General features: G+C 41.6%; 1 protein-coding gene across 2 annotated transcripts in view; it reads left to right on the top strand.

Annotated features, from left to right (window-relative positions):
* Positions 1 to 421: 421 nt before the first annotated feature.
* Positions 422 to 20,960, top strand: part of SLC30A5 (solute carrier family 30 member 5) — a 37,289-nt gene continuing 16,750 nt past the window's right edge. Inside the window, exons 1-6 of one of the 2 annotated variants that reach the window (XM_007974476.3) lie at positions 422 to 758; positions 7,178 to 7,300; positions 10,004 to 10,070; positions 11,556 to 11,641; positions 15,620 to 15,707; positions 20,376 to 20,463. In XM_007974476.3, coding sequence (XP_007972667.2) covers positions 670 to 758; positions 7,178 to 7,300; positions 10,004 to 10,070; positions 11,556 to 11,641; positions 15,620 to 15,707; positions 20,376 to 20,463 — 541 coding nt within the window. In that variant the 5' untranslated portion in view covers positions 422 to 669. Of the gene's footprint in view, positions 759 to 7,177; positions 7,301 to 10,003; positions 10,071 to 10,890; positions 11,642 to 15,619; positions 15,708 to 20,375; positions 20,464 to 20,960 lie in introns of those variants that run through there. The other variant, XM_007974499.3, reaches the window with a different exon arrangement.

The following is a 20,960-nucleotide window of genomic DNA, read 5'->3' as shown; positions in this document are numbered from 1 at the left end:
CTTGAACCTGGGAGGCAGAGGTTGCGGTGAGCCGAGATCGCGCAATTGCACTCTAGACTGGGCAACAGGAGCGAAATTCCATCTTAAAAAAAAAAAAAAAAAAAGAAGCCCTAACGCAGAGGAAAAGATTGGTGAGCTTTGTTTAATCACACTGGCTGTACATTTTCGACGCCCCCTCCCTCTGCGCTGCAGGAATCCGCTGTACTTCTGATGGCCCATAGGTGGCACTGCAGGGACAGGAAAGTGCACCGGGAGCGCCAACCGGAGAGGCTGGTAGGAGGCGGGGCTTCAATGCGCCACAACATGGCGGGAGGAGCCTAAGAAGCGGCGAGGAAAAGCAAGTGTTCCGCTTGCGCAGACGCAAGGCTGGGCACTCCCCTGGGAGTGAGGGTTGCTGGGCCTGATGACGTGGCTTGGCAACGTCCCTACTGGCGCTGCCTCCCGGGAACCTGGCGCCGCCGGAACTGCCCGCGGCCTAGTCCCGACGCGCGTGTGCTAGTGGGCCGGAGCCGGGGACAGCGGCAGCGGCAGCGGCGGCCCGGCCTGCGGGAACCCGACGGGGCAGCTGCCATGGGGGAGTGACGCGCCTGTGCCCGCTGTTCCGCGACAGCGGCGAGACATGAGGAGACCCCGCGGCAGGGGCAGCGGCGGCGGCTCGTGAGCCCCGGAATGGAGGAGAAATACGGCGGGGACGTGCTGGCCGGCCCCGGCGGCGGCGGCGGCGGCGGCCTTGGGCCGGTGGACGTACCCAGCGCTCGGTAAGGGACCTATCCGAAAGGCAGCGACCGGCCGGGCCGCTCAGGATACACCTTCCCAGGCCTCCGTCCGGTCCCCGCTGACAGCCCGGGACGTCCCGGGGTCGGCGCGCCCTCTCCCTCTGCCTCCCTCCCTGCGCGCAGGCTGCCTCCGGGCTCCCCGGGCCCTTCGGGTGCCCGCTGCAGAATGAAGGCGCTAAAGCCAGAAAGCTTCTGCTTGAATTTCTGGGTTACCAGGCAGTCAGTCAATCTTAGAACTGCCCGCCAGTTCAAGTGAGAGGTTTTTCTGATCTGTGAGAAGCCTTTCTCTTGGCTGTTTCTCCCTGAAATAGTCTGGTGACTACTTAACCTCTCTGACGTTTCCCTGCATAAATTAGGGGAAGGTGTTACCATCATCTCTCGTCAGGCAACGAAACCAAAGTACATACGTGAACTTGGATGTTCAGATTAACCGAGCACATCGAGGGTCCAGCCCTATTTTCTTTTATTATTTTATTCTTAAGTAAGAAATGTGTCTTCGTTGTCAAAAAAAAATCTAAACAGCACAGCAATTCATAGAGTAAAAATTGAAAATTCCCACTTCCTCTGTCCAATTCTCCCACCAACCCCAAAAGTAAGGGACCAACAGGTGCAGCGATCACTTTCGAGTATGTCCTTCCTAAATTCTGAGATAGTGTCAAAGATGTACAAAATATAGCCCTGCAATTTGGCTGGAACTGTGTTCATTGCCTCCAATTTTAACGAGTTCTTCTCATTCTGGAATAAATACTTTCTTTGATATTTAAAGAAAGTGATAAATGTGATAAATTCTTTAGAAGTGTAGTAATAACATTATAAAGTAACCTTTTTCTTTTTTTTTTTTTGAGACGGAGTTTCACTCTTGTTGCCCAGGCTGGAGTCCACTCACCGCAACCTCCGCCTCCCGGGTTCAAGCGATTCTCCTGCCGCAGCCTCCCGAGGACGTGGGATTACAGACATAGGCCACCACGCCTGGCTAATGTTTTGTATTTTTAGTAGAGACGAGGTTTCTCCATGTTGGTGTGACTGGTCTACCTCAAGTGATCCGCCTGCCTCGGCCTCCCAAAGTGCTGGGATTACAGGCATGAGCCACCGAGCCGGCCCAACATAAGCATTTTTTATAAAAAGGAAAGAACACCACATAGGACAGAACTTAAAGCAACTGCATTTTTGTAGCATACATTTAATTTTCTAATCTATTTTGAGTATCTCATTTTGTAAATAACAGCATATCAGATGTTAATTATTGAGACATGACAACTAAATGCAGTAGGCAATTCTGGTCTGATTTGGTAGGGGGGAAAAGTGCTTTAAAGGACGTTACTGGGTCAATTGACAAAATTGTACTATGGACAGTAGATTAGATAAAAGTATCATATCAGGCCAGGCGCAGGGGCTGACGCCTGTAATCCCAGTACCTTGGAAGGCCGATGCAGGCGGATCACCTGAGGTCGGGGGTTGGAGACCAGCCTGGCCAACATGGCGAAACCCCGTCGCTACTAAAAATAGCAAAAAAAAAATTAGTTGGATGTGGTGCACGCCTGTAATCCCAGCTACTCAGGAAGCTGAGGCAGGAGAATGGCTTGAACCCAGGAGGCAGAGGTTGTGGTGAGCCGAGATCACATCACTGCACTCCAGCCTGGGTGACAGAGCGAGACTCCGTCTCAAAAAAAAAAAGCATATCACTTAAATTTCCTGAAGTAAACAGCTCTGCTGGTTTTATAAGAGAATGTCCAAGTTCTTGGGGAAAACAAGTATTTAAGCATAAAGAAGCATGAAGTATGTAACTTACTCTCAAATAGTCCAGGGGAAAAACCTGTGTGTGTGCATTTAGAGAAAGAATAATAAATCACATAGGATGATACATTAACAATTACAGAGTCCAGGTAAAGGATATACTATTGTAACTTTTACGTAAACTGGAAATTATTTTTAAATGAGTAGTTTAAAAGTGTTATTTATTCAAGAGTGTAAAGAGCGTAATGTCTCAGGTAGGGAAATGTGGTAAACAATCCTTTGCTATTTTATTTGTACTATTTACTTAGCAGAGTTGCCCTTCTATTGTAGTTTATTGCAGAATCAAATTCAACTCAGAACTGGTTGAATTTTGATGAATTCCAGGTTGCAAGAGTTTTACTTTATTTCAGGTTGCAAGAGTAAAGGAAGGATGAGGTCCTGGATGGAAAATGTGGAGATTAAAAAGGAGTTTCCCCTCTTAACTCTGCCTCCCATTCTCTCATTTAACTCCAATATCCCAAAAGCCAGGCTTCAACCTTCCGGGAGGACCCTTCTGGAAAACTTACCAAATCTCCAGCAGTTGTCTAGGTATAAAGTAAATGTAAGCTGAAGCAGGAGGATCAGTTGAGCCCTAGAGTTTGAGACCAGCCCTAGTAACATGGTGAGACCCCCATCTCTACAAAATATAAAAATTAGCCAAGCACATTGGCAGTGCGTGTAGTTCCAGCTACTTGAGAGGCTAAGGCAGAAGGATCACTTGAGCCCAGGAGGTCAAGGCTGCAGGGAGCTATGATCCCATTACTGCACTGGAGCCTGGGTGACAGTGCAAAACCCTGCCCCACCTTCCCCCCAAAAAAAACTGCAAAAAAGAAACCCCACAAAAAACCATCAACAACAACAAAATAAAGCAAATGTATATGTACTAGAAAAAAATAGAACACAAAAAACACCCTTAGAGATTTTAGTGGTTTCTTCCCTTCCTTTCTTCCCTTTTTCTTTCCTTCCTTTCTTCCTTTTTTCTTTCCTTCCCTTCCTTCATTCCTTTCTTTCTTCCTCTTCCCTTTCTTTCTGACAAGGTCAGTTCCTCTGTTGCCCAGGATGGAGTGCAGTAAAATAATCATGACTCACTGCAATCTCAAACTCCTGGGCTTAGGCAATCCTTCCACCTCAGCCTTCCCGGTATGAGATTGCAGGTGTGCACCATCATGCCCAGTTCATTCTTTAATTTTTAGTAGAGATGAGGTCTTGCTATTTTGCCCAGGTTGGTCTCGAGCTCCTAGGCTCAAGCAATCCTCCCACCTCAGCCTCCCAAAGTGCTGGAATTACAGGCATGAGCTACCATACCTGGCCTGGATTCTTTGATTTTTAAAGTTCCAGTTAATGAACTGTTGGGCTAAAGATGAAAAACCAGGTTAAGTAACCTATATTGATAAGCAAAATTATTAATAAGGAGACATTCCTAGTTCATGTTATGAAGGAAAAACAATGGCATTGATTTATCAGGAAGTGAAGATGGGAGAGGAGAGGAAAGGGAGGCTAATTTTTGAAAACTTTTTGGAGAGACGGGGTCTTGCTATATTGCCCAGGTTGGTCTTGAACTCCTGGACTCAAGTGATCCTTCTGCCTAGGCTTCCCAGGCATGAGCCACCATGCCTGGCCCATCCTCCCCACCCCGCAATTTATAAACCATCATTTCCCATTAACTAGTCTTGTCAAAAGTTATCAGTGGACTTTTCTGTGAAGGTTTAGAAAATTACCTGGTTCTAAACGTGGTGGGCTCACGCCTGTAATCCTAGCACTTTGGGAGGCCAAGGCAGGTGGATCACCTGAGGTCAGAAGTACGAGACCAGCCTGGCCAACCAACATGGCGAAAACCTGTCTCTACTAAAAAATACAAAAATTAGCCTGACATAGTGGCAGGCACCTGTAATCCCAGCTGCTCAGGAGGCTGAGGCAGGAGAATCACTTGAACCCAGCGGCAGAAGTTGCAGTGAGCTGAGATCGAAGATAATTCCCTGGTTTTCTAAACCTGAAATTACTAAAGTTTGGATTTAGGTTCAAACCTGACTCTTGGGCTTTACCTACTGCAGTAGCTCAACAGTTCTCTGGCTAAAAAATAAAAAATCAGTGTGTAATTCAAGTTCAATTCATTCAATAAATACTCAAGTATCTACTATGTAGAAGGCACTATATATGGGGTTTTAAACAACTCGGACTACCAGCTCATTTATTAGTTGTGTGACCTTGGGCAACTTACTTTTCTACAATTCAGTTTTGTGAAACAGGGATACCACTTCTTGGTTTGTAGGACTGTTGTAAGAATTAAATGAAATGATGTATTCAAAGCACTTGGAACATAGCAGGTGCCCAACAAATGTTAGCTGTGACCCTGTGCCCTTCCCCACAAAGAGGACTTAAAGCAAAATAAACCTTTGTTTAAAATAATACATATTTGTAAATTTGGGCATAAAAATACCCACAATTAAAGGACTTGTCAACTAGTTGTTGTTGCAGATTATAACTAGTATTTGATTTTTGGTCTATATAAAGTAAAACTCTTGCAACCTGGAATCCATCAAAATTCAACCAGTCCTGAGTTGAATTTGATTGATTCTGCAATAAACTATAATAGAAGAGTAACTCTGGTAAGTAAATAGTACAAATAAAATAGCAAAGGATTGTTTACCACATTTCCCTACCTGAGACAATACACCCTTGAATAAATAATACTTTTAAACTACTCATTTAAAAATAATTTCCAGTTTATGTAAGTCACAAGAGTAGTATATTCTTTGCCTGGACTCTGTAATTGTTAATGTATCGTCCCGTGTGATTTATTCTGTCTCTCTCTCTCTCTCTAAATGCACACACACAGGTATTTTTTTCCCCTGGACTATTTGAAAGTAAGTTACATACTTCATGCTTCTTTATCCTTAAATACTTGTTTTTCTTAAAAACATGGACATTCTCGGCCGGGCGCGGTGGCTCAAGCCTGTAATCCCAGCACTTTGGGAGGCCAAGGCGGGCGGATCACGAGGTCAGGAGATCGAGACCATCCTGGCTAACACGGTGAAACCCCGTCTCTACTAAAAAATACAACAAACTAGCCGGGCGAGGTGGCGGGCGCCTGTAGATCCAGCTACTCGGGAGGCTGAGGCGGGAGAATGGCGGGAACCCGGGAGGTGGAGCTTACAGTGACCTGAGATCCGGCCACTGCACTCCAGCCTGGGCGACAGAGCGAGACTCCGTCTCAAAAAAAAAAAATTTAAAAAAAAAAAAAAAAAAAACCTTGGACATTCTCTTATAAAGCCAGCAGAGTTGTCTACTTAAGGAAATTTAAGTGACCTTGCCAGAGGCTATGACTCGTGACTCCTAATAGTGGTTGAGGAGAGAGAGTTGCCTGCCGGCTGGGCAGGAACCTGGGAATCTGATTACTTGGAAGACTTCCTAGAGATCCTCTTCTTTTCAGCTTCTCATTCCCCTCCTGAGGTGTTTCCAATTCCTGAGCCTTTTTAGGACTCTAGGTCCAGTCAATTGACCTTTCAACCACAACTCTCACTGTAGTCACTTAACAAGGCAGAGGAGGCGCGAACCAAAGGCGTTTACCATTCTTCCGTTTCTTCCTTTATTGTGGTCTTTTCATTTCATAACAGAATTTAGTTTTTATTTAGTTCTCCTTATTTGTTTGGAGGAGTTATTAAGATAGAAAGCAGATAACAAAATAGTCCAGCAACTTGATCAAGAAAATTTTCATTTTTCGTTGGGCATTTTTTGTTAAAGTAGACTGTAGACTGTAGCTGTACATAATCATTCATATACATTGAAAAGAAACCCAAAATGTTGTGGTTGGTTGGTTTTTGTTTTGAGACAGAGTCTCACTCTGTTATCTAGGCTGAAGTGCAGTGGTGCAGTTTTGACTCACTGCAACCTCTGCCTCCCGGGTTCAAGCGATTCTCTTGCCTCAGCCTCACCTGCCACCACGCCCAGCTAATTTTTGTATTTTAGTAGAGGTGAGTTTTCGCCATGTTGGCCAGGCTGGTCTTGAGTTCCAGACTTCACGTGATCCACTCACTTAGGCCTCCCAAAGTGCTGGGATTACAGGCATGAGCACCCAGTCTGTTTGTTTGTACTTTGAGACAGGGTCTCACTCCGTTGCCCAGGCTGGAGTGCAGTGACACGATCACAGCTCACTGCAACCTCAGCCTTCCAGGCTCAGGTGATCCTCCCGAGGAGCTGAGACTGCTGCCATGTGCCATAATGCCTGGCTAATTCTTAGTATTTTTTGTAGAGATAGGCTTTTGCCATGTTGCCCAGGCTGGTCTCAAGCTACTGCACCTGGCCTCAAAATGTTAACAGCAGGTTGGGTGCGGTGGCTCACACCTGTAATCCCAGCACTTTGGGAGACCAAAGCTGGAGGATTGCTTGACCCAAGGAGTTCGAGACCAGCCTGGGCAACACATTGAGACCCCGTCTCTATGATTTAAAAAAAAAAGTCAACAGTAATTATCATGTGGATGGTGACTTTGTTTGGGGACTTTGTTTTGTTTCATTTTTTGTTTATGTATATTTCTATGGTTTCTGTAATGACCTCTTGTTTAAAAAACCAGATTGATGAGTTCCTTGTAATTTCAATGATACTAAAAATTGTTTCTGCTTTTATTTTTCAGATTAACAAAATACATTGTGTTATTATGTTTCACTAAATTTTTGAAGGCTGTCGGACTTTTCGAATCATACGATCTCCTAAAAGCTGTTCACATTGTTCAGTTCATTTTTATATTAAAACTTGGGTGAGTGTGTGGATTTTTTTTTCTTGATTTTTTTATTTCTTTGAAAATCCTGTTTTAACAGAGTATCTTTAAGAAACTTTACATGCAATATTTTGTTTGTTCCTCCTGACAAGTATTTGATAAATTTTTTTAACTGGGAGTATACTTAAGATTAGAGGTACAGGCCGGGCGCGGTGGCTCACGCCTGTAATCCCAGCACTTTGGGAGGCCGAGGCGGGCGGATCACAAGGTCAGGAGATCGAGACCATGGTGAAACCCCGTCTCTACTAAAAAATAGAAAAAAATTAGCCGGGCGCAGTGGCGGGCGCCTGTAGTCCCAGCTACTCGGGAGGCTGAGGTAGGAGAATGGTGTGAACCCGGGAGGCGGAGCTTGCAGTGAGCCGAGATTGCGCCACTGCACTCCAGCCTGGGCGACAGAGCGAGACTCCATCTCAAAAAAAAAAAAAAAAAAAAAGATTAGAGGTACAAAGAAACTGAAAAGAAAAGGTATTGTTGTGCTCTAATCACTTGCCTAAACACAGACTTTGATGAGATTTTTGCAAGTTGATTTTAATATCTGGCTTAATAGAGGATAGCCAGATTCTCATAAGTGCCTCAGTATTGAACCTGTTGCAGTATTAGCAATTTCGCTCTACACTCCTGGGAGAATAAGAGTGAAAGGGGCAGATAATGTCTTGGTATTTTTTTGAAAATCATTTTAACCTTGCTGACTTCCTGAAAGGGTCTCAGGGACACTAGGGATTCCTACACTATTTGACTGACACAACCTAATCTTCAAACGGGCACAGGGTGTTATCTGAGGCCTGTGTTGGAACAAATATTCCTTATTTTCTAACTTAAACCATGGTTGGGCTGTGTTCACTACATAATCCTTTCTTAGTACAGTCCTCATACAGTATGAACATTAAATTATCCTACTTATAAGAAATGCTTTTTTTTTTTCTTTTTTGAGACACAGTCTCACTGTGTCACCAGGCCGGAGTGCAGTGGTGTGATCTTGGCTCACTGCAAGATCACTGCCTCCCGGGTTCAAGCAGTTCTCCTGCCTCAGCCTCCCGAGTTGCTGGAACTACAGGTGCTCACCACCATGTCCAACTAATTTTTGTATTTTTAACAGAGACAGGGTTTCACCATGTTGGCCAGGATGGTCTCAATCTCTTGACCTTGTGATCCGCCCGCCTCAGCCTCCCAAAGTGCTGGGATTACAGGCATGAGCCACCACGCCCAGCCTACATATAAGAAATTCTGAATAAAGATTTCTTGGATCTTGAGATTGATAGTGACCACCCTCTCTGTTAATAAAAACCTATTAAAGACTCTTGGGAGTCAGCTGGGCACGGTGGCTCACACCTGTAATTCCAGCACTTTGGGAGGCCAAGGGGGGTGGATCACCTGAGGTCAGGAGTTGGAAACCAGCCTGGCCAACGTGGCAAAACACCATCTCTACTAAAAATACAAAAATTAGCCAAGCATGGTGGCACACGCCTGTAGTCCCAGCTACTAGGGGGTCTGAGACAGGAGGATCACTTGAACCTGGGAGGCGGATGTTGCAGTGAGCTGAGATTGTGCCATTGCACTCCAGCCTGGGCAACAGAGCGAGACTCCATTTAAAAAAAAACACTCTTGGGAGTATAATTTTGGTAATTTGGGAAATAGATTATTGATTAAGAAATATTAAGCCACCGGTTACATGCTTTTTTTATTTTTTATTTATTTTTTTTTTTTTGAGACAGTCTGGCTCGGTTGCCCAGGATGGAGTGCAGTGGCTCAATCTCAACTCACTGCAGCCTCTGCCTCCTGGGTTCAAGCAATTCTGCCTCAGCCTCCCGAGTAGCTAGGATTACAGGTGTGTCCCACCATGGCTGGCTAATTTTTGTATTTTTTTTTTAGTAGACACGGGGTTTTGCCATGTTGGCCAGGCTGGTCTCCAACTCCTGACCTCAGGTGATCTGCCCACCTTAGCCGCCCAAAGTGCTGGGGTTACAGGCTTGAGCCACCATGCCTGGCCAAGTTGTGTGCATTTTTATACAACTGTTTTGGCAATGTGAAAGGTAGGGACGTATAATTAGTAATTTCTTCATTTTCATTATACTATTTCAAGATTTATTACTGAATTTTAGAGAAAATAGGAATTATTTTCTTTGGTATTTTAAGATATAAAAAAAATTGCAACTCCTTTACTTTTGTGGCTTGTTAGCTGGTTCTGAAGACAGAAAATAAGAGTTCTTGGCCAGGTGTGGTTGCTCATGCCTGTTTTCGCAGCAGTTTGGGAGGCCAAGGAAGGCAGATCAACCAAGGTCAGGAGTTCGAGACCAGCCTGGCCAACATGTTGAAACCCCGTCTCTACTAAAAATACAAAAAATTGGCTGGGCATGGTGGTGCGTGCCTGCAATCCCTGCTACTCAGGAGGCTGAGGCAGGAGAATTGCTTGAACCCAGGAGGTGGAGGTTGCAGTGAGCCAAGATCGCGCCACTGCACTCCAGCCTGGCAACAAAGCAAGACTCCATCTCAAAAAAAAAAAAAAGTTCTCTAAATGTTGAAAAGGAATTTTACTAAAATGAGTATAATTCTCCAGTATGATTTATTCAGAGGATAACACTTCAAGTTCTGGCATATTTGTTTAAAATAAGTGTCTTTACTTAAAACTGTATCTTGTGTTTAATATTGATTAATATTAATAAATTAATGTTTCAATATTTACAGGACTGCATTTTTTATGGTTTTGTTTCAAAAGCCATTTTCTTCTGGGAAAACTATTACCAAACACCAGGTAAGATCTTTGCAGAATCTTTTATTCCTAGCAGCTTCTCGTTTAGTGGGCCAGGATGCAGTGCTTATGTTTTGATAATGGGTACTTAATAATTTAACATATGCCGCAGAACAATTTTAGAGTTAACTTGCTCTTGTCTTTTCTGAATGGAGACTTTAAACCATAAAGTACTCAGATCATGAAATGTTTTTAAAAAAAACAAGAGGCTAAAAAAATTATAAAGCATTCATGTAATGGTTTTCTTCAGTACACACTTCTTATTCTGAAAGATTTACAAATTGGACATGAAAGCATGCCCAAGAGCCTAGTACAAATGTCACTGGAAAGCTGACAAAGCATAGGGGTTAAGAGTGAGGTTTCTGGAGTCAAAGGCATGTTCTGTCTGTCCTCCTTACTGACCCTTACTTTGGGCAAGTTACTTGATTTCTCTCTACCTTAATTTGCTCACCTGTGAAATGGAGATAATAGTAACTTCCTAATGGAACTGTGAGGAAAAAATGAATTAATACTTCTGAAGTTTTTGGAATGATGCCTCATCATTGTGACAGTGTGACACCCTCATGATCATTGTCACTATTCTCTTTAGGCAGCTGTGGTTCAAACTAGAACTGTCCTACATTTTGCATAACCATCTCACGTCACCACTTCTTCGGGCAGCAGTCATACCACATGTTTGCTTGACGCCATGACTTACAAGCCTGTGTCATAACTTTTTCATTAGAAAGACAAATCTAAGTACTTCTGTTTCAGAGTCCAAGAACATTTTTTAAAATAGGATTAACAGTCTAAGCCCCATCTTAACTTTTTTCTCTCCTTTCAGATAATTGGATCACTAAAAATTCCTGGTAGAAAAGAATTTAAAGACAAAAAGTTAAATGATCCTAGGAAACTAGTGAGAAACTGAGAAATCACAAAATTGTACTCTGAAGAAAAAGATTTCAAAATCTACCAGCAGACAAGAATATAGATAATGGAAAACAGAATACTGTCTTTTTTTTTTTTTTTTTTTTTTTTTTTGAGAAAGAGTCTTGCTCCATCGCCCAGGCTGCAGTGCGGTGGCGCAATCTTGGCTCACTGCAACCTCCACCTCCCAGGTTCAAGCGATTCTCCTGCCTCAGCCTCCTGAGTAGCTGGGATTACAGGCACCTGCCACCACACCCAGCTCATTTTTGTATTTTTAGTACAGATGGGGTTTCACCATATTGGCCAGCCTGGTCTTGAACTCCTGACCTCAGGTGATCCACCTGCCTCAGCCTCACAAAGTGCTAGGATACAGGCGTGAGCCACCGCGCCCAGCCCAGAATACTGTCTTGGATATCTAGACTTAGTCAAGGGATCTTATGTGTTCTACTTAATTTCAAAATACGTAATTATTTCACCTTTAAAATATTTGTTATTATTATCTTTCTGTATTTTATTTAAAATTGGAATATACAGCAAAATATATGTGACTGAAATTTTTAATTTTTTTGTTTCCATTTATAGTGGATCAAAATATTTAAACATGCAGTTGCTGGGTGTATTATTTCACTCTTGTGGTTTTTTGGCCTCACTCTTTGTGGACCACTAAGGTAAATAAAAATGCGTATTTTGAATGTGTGTTTGTATTTCTTCATTTTGAATATTGTTTTTGTTCCACTGTGTTTTATGTCAAATATTTATCTGTGCAAATGTGTCTGGCACTTTTATAGCATCAGAGATAATTCAACAAATAGAAGAAACCTATTGAGTTTCTGGACTAGTTCTTTGGTGAATACCATTAATAAATTTATTCATGATTTGTCATAGATATTCTACTAGTTAGAATTCCAAGTTTCAGAAAATTTTTAGCATATATGGCTTTTTAATCATTTATTTGTGATCCCTGTTAACAGCTTAGAAGCTATAATAAAAGGTCTGAAGTGGTAAATAAAATCAGCCAATAAGAAGAACAAAATCTCTAAAAGCACTCATTTTTTGCACAATTTTGCAAGTACTCTCATAAATAAACGTCTCAGAAGTAGTGTATCAGTTATCAGATTAAATGCATGGTGGATAAAGTAAACTACTCCCATTTCATATTTCCCTAGATCTATATAGATTGGTCTTTTTCTGCAAGTGGACTGGTTTAAGGAGGAAATGCTTAGCAACCACTTGATAGGAGTTGTATCATGCAGCTGTGTATGAGCATTCTTTTAACATTTCCCCATCTGTGAAGGATTTTACTTAGTGAATAAGTGTAAGAAAAAATGCCTTGCCATGAGAGTGAGAGGTAAGGAGTGAAATGAAGAATGTTCTTGGCCAGCACTGTGGCTCACGCCTATAACGCTAGCACTTTGGGAGGCCAAGGGGTGGATCATTTGAAGTTAGGAGTTGGACACCACCATAGCCAACATAAGGAAATCCCGCCTTTATTTAAAAATATACAAAAATTAGCCAGAAATCACTTGAACTCAGGAGGCAAAGGCTGCAGTGAGCCAAGATCATGCCACTGCACTGCAGCCTAGGCAACAGAGCGAGACTCCATCTCAAAAAAAAAAAAAAGAATGTTCTAAAGCAGGGATCCCCCACTCCCTGGCTACTGCCCAGTATGGCTTCGTAACCCAATAGGAACCAGGCCGCAGAGCAGGAGGTGAGCCATGGGGGAGCAAGCATTACTGCGTGAGCTCTGCCTCCTGTCAGATCAGCAGTGGCATTAGATTCTCATAGGAGCACAAACCCTATTGTGAACTGTGCATGGGAGGGATCTCGGTTGTATGCTCCTTATGAGAATCTAATGTCTGATGATCTGAGGTGGAACAGTTTCATCCTGAAACATCCCCCAACCACTGCTGTCTGGAAAAATTATCCTCCAGGAAACCAGACCCTGGTGCCAAAAAGATTTGGAGACCACTGTTCTAAAGGATCTCACTCAGAATAGTGGGGTAGACAGAGTGGAAAGTGAAAGGTGAGAAATGTGGAAATGCCTTGTGAAAAGTCCTTTCCCCTCTCATGGCCAATAGAATAGCTTCTGGATTGGGATCCCTTTGACTTGTTTGCTATGTACTTTGTCAGATGCAGAGTAGGTATAATTGGAAATGTCATATCTCTAGCCGCAGCTGCAGCTTGGAGGGGTGAGAAAGCTAGCTGAATTTCCTAGCGTGGGAGGAGGTTTTTCACCTTATGCTTGAATATAATTGAATATGATTGAGTGCTGCTATTGCTTATCATCTGCAATATTTTAAATTTGTTATTCATGAAGTTATGTTTTGGTTCTTGTGTTACTATATTACTGTCCTTTTGTGTTACAATAAGGAGGGAAAGAGGAAGTACTTCCATTTTTACTTGGCTCCCTATTTAGTCATCTAGCTCCTAACCTTATCACTACCAACACTGCCCTCTCATTCTTCTACTAAAACTATCATACAGTTTCTCAATTGCAAAATCTTTAATCCCAGCACATTGGGAGGCCGAAGTGGGCAGATTACTTGAGCCCAGAAGTTCAAGACCAGCCTGGACAACATGGTAAAATCCCATCTCTACAAAAAATTAGCCAGGCATGGTGCTGCGTGCATGTAATCCCAGCTACCCAGAAGGCTGAGGTGGAAGAGATACCTGACCTCAGGAGGTAGAAGCTTAACCTTAGCATACTTTACTCTTTTGTAAAAACAGCTTAAAACATAAACACATTGTACAACTATACAAAAATATTTTCTTTCTTTATATGCTTATTCTATAACTTTTTTCTGATTTTAATTTTTTTCAACTTTTTTTGTTTTTTTGGAGACAGGATCTTGCGCTGTTGTTCAGGCTAGAATATATGGCACAATATTGGCTCACTGCAACCTCCATCTCCTTGGCTCAAGGGATCCTCACACCTCAGCCTCACCAGTAGCTGGGACTACAGGCACCTACCACCATACCTGGCTAACTTTTGTATCTTTTTTGATAGAGAGCAGGTTTCCCCATGTTGCCTAGGCTGGTCTCAAACTCCTGGGCTCTAGGATCCACCCTTCTCGCCCTCCCAAAGTGCTGGGATTACAGGATTGAGCCACTGCTCCTGGCACTTTCTTGTTAAAAACTAAGACATGCACGCATTAGCCTATACCTACACAGGGTCAGGATTATCAATATTACCGTCTTCCACCTCCACATCTTGTCCCACTAGAAAGTTTTCAGGGTCAGTAACATGCAAGGAATTGTCATTTCCTTTTTTTTTTGTTTTGTTTTGTTTTTGAGACGGAGTCTGGCTCTGTCGCCCAGGCTGGAGTGCAGTGGCCGGATCTCAGGTCACTGCAAGCTCCACCTCCCGGGTTTACACCATTCTCCTGCCTCAGCCTCCCGAGTAGCTGGGACTACAGGTGCCCGCCACCTCGCCCGGCTAGTTTTTTGTATTCTTTAGTAGAGACGGTGTTTCACCGTGTTAGCCAGGATGGTCTCGATCTCCTGACCTCGTGATCCGCCCGTCTCGGCCTCCCAAAGTGCTGGGATTACAGGCTTGAGCCACCGCGCCCGGCTGGAATTGTCATTTCCTATGATAACAATGCTTTCTTCTGGGATACCTCCTGAAGGACCTGCCTGAAGCTATTTTACAGTTAACTTTTTTTTTTTTGAAACTACTATTTGAAGTCAAAGGATATAGTTACCTTTGTTTTTAACAAGCAAAAGTACATTCTAAAGTAATTAAAAGTATAGTATAATAAACACCTAAACCAGTAGCATAGTCATTTATTATCATTATACAGGCTTATGTTCTGTAAATAATTGTATGTACTGTATCATATGACTGGCAGTGCAGTAGGCTTGTTTACACCAGCATCACCAGAAACACACGAGTAATGCATTAATGCTAGGTGATTGGAATTTTTCAGCTCCATTATAATCTTATGGGACCACCATTGTATATATGTGGTCTATCATTGACCAAAATGATGTCATACAGCACATGGCTATACTTGCCTGTAAATTTTTTTTTTTTTTTTTTTTTTTTTTTTTGAGATAAAGTCTTGCTCTGTCACCAGGCTGGAGTGCAGTGGCCCGATCTTGGCTTACTGCAACCTCCACCTCCCGAGTTCAAGTGATTCTCCTGCCTCAGCCTCCCGAGTAGCTGGGATTACAGGTGCATGCCACCATGCCCAGCTAATTTTTGTATATTTAGTAGAGACAGGGCTTCGCCATGTTGGCCAGAGTGGTCTCGATCTCTTGACCTCGTGATCCGCCTGCGTCGGCCTCCCAAAGTGCTGGGATTATAGGTGTGAGCCACCGCACCCAGCCACATTGCCTGTATTTTTTGGCTTACTGCAGACAGTGCTGGTATGAGCAACCTCGTAAGTGTTACTTGATACATATCTATACAAGAATAAGAAATCTGTATGACGTAATTCTATGAGGGGTATGATTGGGTTTTGTAGCTTCAGTCTTTCTAAGGTAGATAATGCCAAACTATTTTCTAAAGCGGTTGTACCTATTTATTTTTCTTATGTTTTGTGAAATCAAGGGGAAATGTTTTTCTTTCTCTAACTCTAGTTGAATTCATGCATCTTAGTAAAGATAAATTACATTTCATGAATGATAATGTTTTATTTTTGTAGGACTTTGCTGCTATTTGAACACAGTGATATTGTTGTCATTTCACTACTCAGTGTTTTGTTCACCAGTTCTGGAGGAGGACCAGCAAAGGTAGAATTTTCCATTATCAGTTACTTGGAAATGGAAAGTATGTATGTCATATATTTTCCAAAGGAATAAAATCTTATCTTTCACCATTTAAAAGAATGCAGGGAGGCTGAGCGCGATGGCTCACGCCTGTAATCCCAACACTGTGGGAGGCTGAGGTGAGCGAATTACATGAGGTCAGGAACTTGAAACCAGCCTAGCCAACATGGTGAAATCCCATCTCTACTAAAAATGCAAAAATTAGCTGGGCATGATGACGGGCACCTATAATCCCAGCTACTCTGGAGGCTGAGGCATGAAAATTGTTTGAACCCGGGAGGTGGAGGTTACAGTGAGCTGAGATCACGCCACTGCACTCCAACCTGGGCGATAGAGTGAGACTCAGCCTCAAAGAAAAAAAAACAAAAACAAAAAACAAAAACGGGCTTTTTCTGCTAGTTTTACATTTTCTTACAAGTATTTTTTGGTTTTGAAGAATTCTGTAAGTTTACAAAAATAGATGCTTGTAAAAATATAAAATAATCTGTAGTTGAAGAAATTTCTGAACATGAAAACAGTGGAAAATGATATTGAAATGATTATAGATTCCTAGGAAGTTGCTAAAATAGTACATAGAGGACCCTCACCCTTCATTTAGTTTCCCCGAAAGGTAACTTCTTAACCAACTCAAGTACACTATCAAAACCAGGCAATTAGACCTAGTATTTCATATCACAATAGGGTGACCATAATCAATGATAATTTAATTGTACATTTAAAATAACTATAAGAGTATAATTGAATTATTTGTAACACAAAAGCTAAATGCTCGAGGGGATGGATACCCCGTTTTACATGATGTGATTATACACATTGCATGCCTATATCAAAACATCTCATGTACCCCGTAAATATGTATACCTACTATGTACCCACAAAAATAAAAAATAAAAAACAGGAAATTAAAATTGGTGCGATCCATAGACCTTACGCAGATTTTACCAATTTCACATACAATCGTGTGTGTGTGTGTATGTATGCATGTAGGTCATGAAATTTTGTCATGTGTGTAGATTTATGTAACCATTACAAGCAAGATAGACAACTGATGCAACACCACAATGATCTCTTTCATGTTGTACTCATACACCTTTCCCCCAAACCCCCTACTCATTCTTAAACCCGTAAATCATTTTTGAAAAATAACTAAAAACTTGTTAAATTTAAATTATGATGAACATTTATCTAACATTTTGCCACCTAAGTATTCCTATTCATCCTAAGTGATTCAAGTATTATCTTTTTGTTAAATGAGCTACCAATCTACAGTTCCAAACTGTTGGAACTATACAGTGTTTCTGTTTTACCAAATTAAACACTTCCTTGGCTGGGTCTGACTGGCAGACCCTGACTGAATGACAAATGCACTCAGACACAGGTATTTAGTGAAGGAGTGGGCTAGGGGACCAGGCCACTTACAGACCCTAAGGAGGGTGGTATAAAGAGTCAGCAGCTGCGGCTCTGACAAGCTGGCGCTGTGGGCATTTATTCAGTATAGATTTAATGACAAAGGCTTTGAATCAACCTGCTTTGTGGGTAAATAACATTGCTGACCCACTACATAGAGAGCAGTCTTGAGCGCACATGATCAAAGGTTGGTTTTAGGACAACATGAGTAAACAAGCTATTTAGATAAACTCCTGTACATTCCCTTGTATCTAAGCCTTAAGCTTTTAGGCTTCTGATAAGAGAATCTGGCTGCCTTCAGTCAAAGTATCTCAAAACTTGCAAAACCCCCTGGCCTTCCAAGAAGGTTTGCTTCTATTCCTGTGATTTCTCCCACTACCGAGACTGATCTCCCACACTTCCTGTGCATGGTGCATTTTCCTAGACATAGAGGAAAGGATACATAAAGACAAATACGGTGTAATAGTCCCTATTCTGAAAGGGACCTCCAAGCAAAGTAGCGGAGAGAGATAAATGAAGTAATGAAGTGAACAAAGTAACATGCCAAGTAGAGCAGAGTAAAAGAACACTCTGCCTGCAGATTTCAAACTGGGTCATTAGTATTAAAGCATGGGCCACTGTTTAATCCTTTCCCCTCACTAATAGAGTACTCCAAAATAAATTTCACGGATTGAAGAGCTTTGTGACTTTACAAAATAGACATTTGTAAAAACATAGAATAAAATATATAGATGGAGAAAATTCTGAGCATAAAAGCAGTGGAAAAAAATCACAAAGGGAAAACTGACTATATTTGGCTTCATAATGATTATAAACTTAACGTATAACAGAAATCAGTATGTAAACAAAAAACTAACAACAGCAAAAATTGCCACAAATAAGTTTTACGTTTCTTTCAAAGTATAAATCACCCATTTCAGTTTAAAAAATGTTTAAGATCCTTGGCAGGAAATCAGCAAAAAACTGGGAATGACAACTCACAAAAGAAATAAAAATGACTTGCAAACATTAAAAAAAAAAAAGTTTTCCTCCTTAAGTAACTAGAAATGGGAGTGTTCTCATTAGTGTGAGAAATGGATCAGGGCATCAGTCCAGGATTTGATGATTGTTTTTTCTTTTTCTTTTTTTTTTTTTTGAGATGGAGTCTCACTGGATTGCCCAGGCTGGAGTGCAGTGGCGCCATCTTGGCTCACTGCAGCCTCCACCTCCCAGGTTCAAGCAATTCTTCTGCCTCAGCCTCCCTAGTAGCTGAGATTACAGGCACATGCCACTATACCCAGCTAATTTTTGTATTTTTAGTAGAGATAAGGTTTCACTATGTTGGCCAGGCTGGTCTTGAACTCCTGACCTTGTGATCTGCCCGCCTTAGCCTCCCAAAGTTCTGGGATTACAGGCGTGAACCACCACGCCATGTCTTTTTTTTTTTTGAGACAGAGTTTCACTCTGTCACCCAGGCTGGAGTGTAGTGGCACGATCTCGGCTCACTGCAACCTCTACTGCCCAGGTTCAAGCAATTCTCTTGCCTCAGCCTCCTGAGTAGCTGGAATTACAGGTACCTGCCACCGCACCTGGCTAATTTTTGTACTTTTAGTGGAGACGGGGTTTCACCATATTGGTCAGGCTGGTCTTGAACTCCTGACCTCGTGATCCACCCGCCTCAGCCTCCCAAAGTGCTGGGATTACAGGCATGAGCCACCGTGCCCGGCCTTTTTTTTCTTGATAATGAGACTGAAGCATTACAAAATTCTCAGTTGCCTTCCTTGTTAACAAAAGATTAAGTTATGTTCTCTGTATTTGATTGTTGTTGATGTTGCCATATCCTAACTCAGTGAAAACTGAAGAAATTTAAAATTACACAGTTTTTCTTATGTGTAGAATACTGAATTTTGTTGTAATACCATACTAACAGAGATTTTATCCATATAGTGGTAGTCATATAATGAATAGAAGAGTATGCTCACTTTGCATTATAAACTTTAATAGAAGTATTGTATTATACTTCCATTGTAGTTATATATAGTACACTTATGTATCCATATATAATAGGTATTCTACAAGTATATGTATCATACAAGACATGTTATACCTGTAAATTTGTAAATATAGAATGTATAGTAATGCTATTTAGCCAGGCACAGTGGCTCATGCCTGTAATCCTAGGACTTTGGGAGACCAAGGCGGGCGGATCACGAGGTCAAGAGATCGAGACCAGCCTGGCCAACATGGTGAAACCCCGTCTGTACTAAAAATGCAAAAATTAGCCAAGCATGGTGATGTGCACCTGTAATCCCAACTACTCAGGAGGCTGAGGCAAGAGAATCACTTGAACCCGGGAGATGGAGGTTGCAGTGAGCTGAGATCACGCCACTGCACTCCAGCCTAGGCAACAGAGTGAGACTCTTCTCAAAAAAAAAAAAAAAGGGAATGTATAGTAATGCTATTTAGTTTGCTCTTGAAGCTACTTTTCTGAAATATTTACATAAACTAAGCTAATAATTTTCTTTTATGAAAACCTTTTTCCTCAACCTGGACAACATGGCTAGACCTGGTCTCTACAAATAAAAAATTAACTAGGCATGGTAGCACATGCCTGTGGTCCCAGCTACTTGGTAGGCTGAGGCAAGAGGATCACTGGAGCCCAGGAATTGTAGTCTGCAGTGAGCTGTGTTCACGCCACTGTACTCCAGCCTGGGCGACGCAAGACCTGTCTGGGAAAAAAAAAAAAACTTTTCCCTGGAATGAGAACATAAATTTTAAGTTTATCAGCTTTTTAAGTACTTTATACTTTACTAGATCTTAGAAATGACTTTGCTGGTTTTACCATGCCCTCTGGATTATTCTTCTGTAGAGGAGTAGTATCTAGAATATTCTTTTTTCCTTGCATATTGTAGAGTAAAACAAGTTCCTACTAGTTATTCTTTAGCTACTTGGGCTTTTCAACCAAAAGTAAAGTAGCATTTAGGAAGGTTGATTCTGTAAACAGTAACAATTTGTGCACAGTAATATGTCTAGCCATGTTAGCAAAGAGATAATCAACGTTATCATTAGTTTATGTCTCTTTGATGTCTTACTGCTATGTAAGCTTATCTAAGAGCTTTAATGTCAGATGTTTTTTCAGTTTTGTAATGCATTTTTGTAAATGCTTACTTGAGAAAATGTTTTTCTATGGTCTTAAAAATCAACCCTTGAAAAAGTCATCCTTGATGTTATTTTCTTTATTTTCAGACAAGGGGAGCTGCTTTTTTCATTATTGCTGTGATCTGTTTATTGCTTTTTGACAATGATGATCTCATGGCTAAAATGGCTGAACACCGTATCCTTTTGGAATAGATCAGAATTGTTTAAAGTCTTGCAGAAAACTAGAAGGCTGGAACAATGGAAAAAGAAAGGATGAGTGAATTAAACTGATCAATGATGAATGAAACTTTCACAGATTAATGTAGATAGTCTAAATCACTATTCAAATAATGAACAAACTCATTATAAGTTAAATATTTTATAGCGTCTCTGTATCACCTACAGTACCCTAAATTTTCAGAAAGGTAGGGACATTGAAAGAATATTTTGGAATGTCCTGGTGTTGGGAAAAAAAAAAAAAAAAGGTGATTTGCCACTCAACATAATGTTTGCTCCCTTATAATTTAACAATTTAAATGCTCATAAATGAAAAACCTTTGGTATCTTCTTGCCTGAAAGAAAAAGTTCAAATTCCCTTACCTAGTATTCATTGTCTTGCTCTAAATTATCATCTCTAGCTCAGCCCCAGCTCTTCTCTTGTAGAAACCCAACTCTCTAGTCAAGTATATCTAC

This window comes from Chlorocebus sabaeus, chromosome 4, assembly GCF_047675955.1.
Source record: "Chlorocebus sabaeus isolate Y175 chromosome 4, mChlSab1.0.hap1, whole genome shotgun sequence".
Classification (NCBI taxonomy): domain Eukaryota; kingdom Metazoa; phylum Chordata; class Mammalia; order Primates; family Cercopithecidae; genus Chlorocebus; species Chlorocebus sabaeus.
The sequence above is the reverse complement of the archived record's forward strand: the minus strand, read 5'-3'. Positions and strand labels throughout refer to the sequence as shown.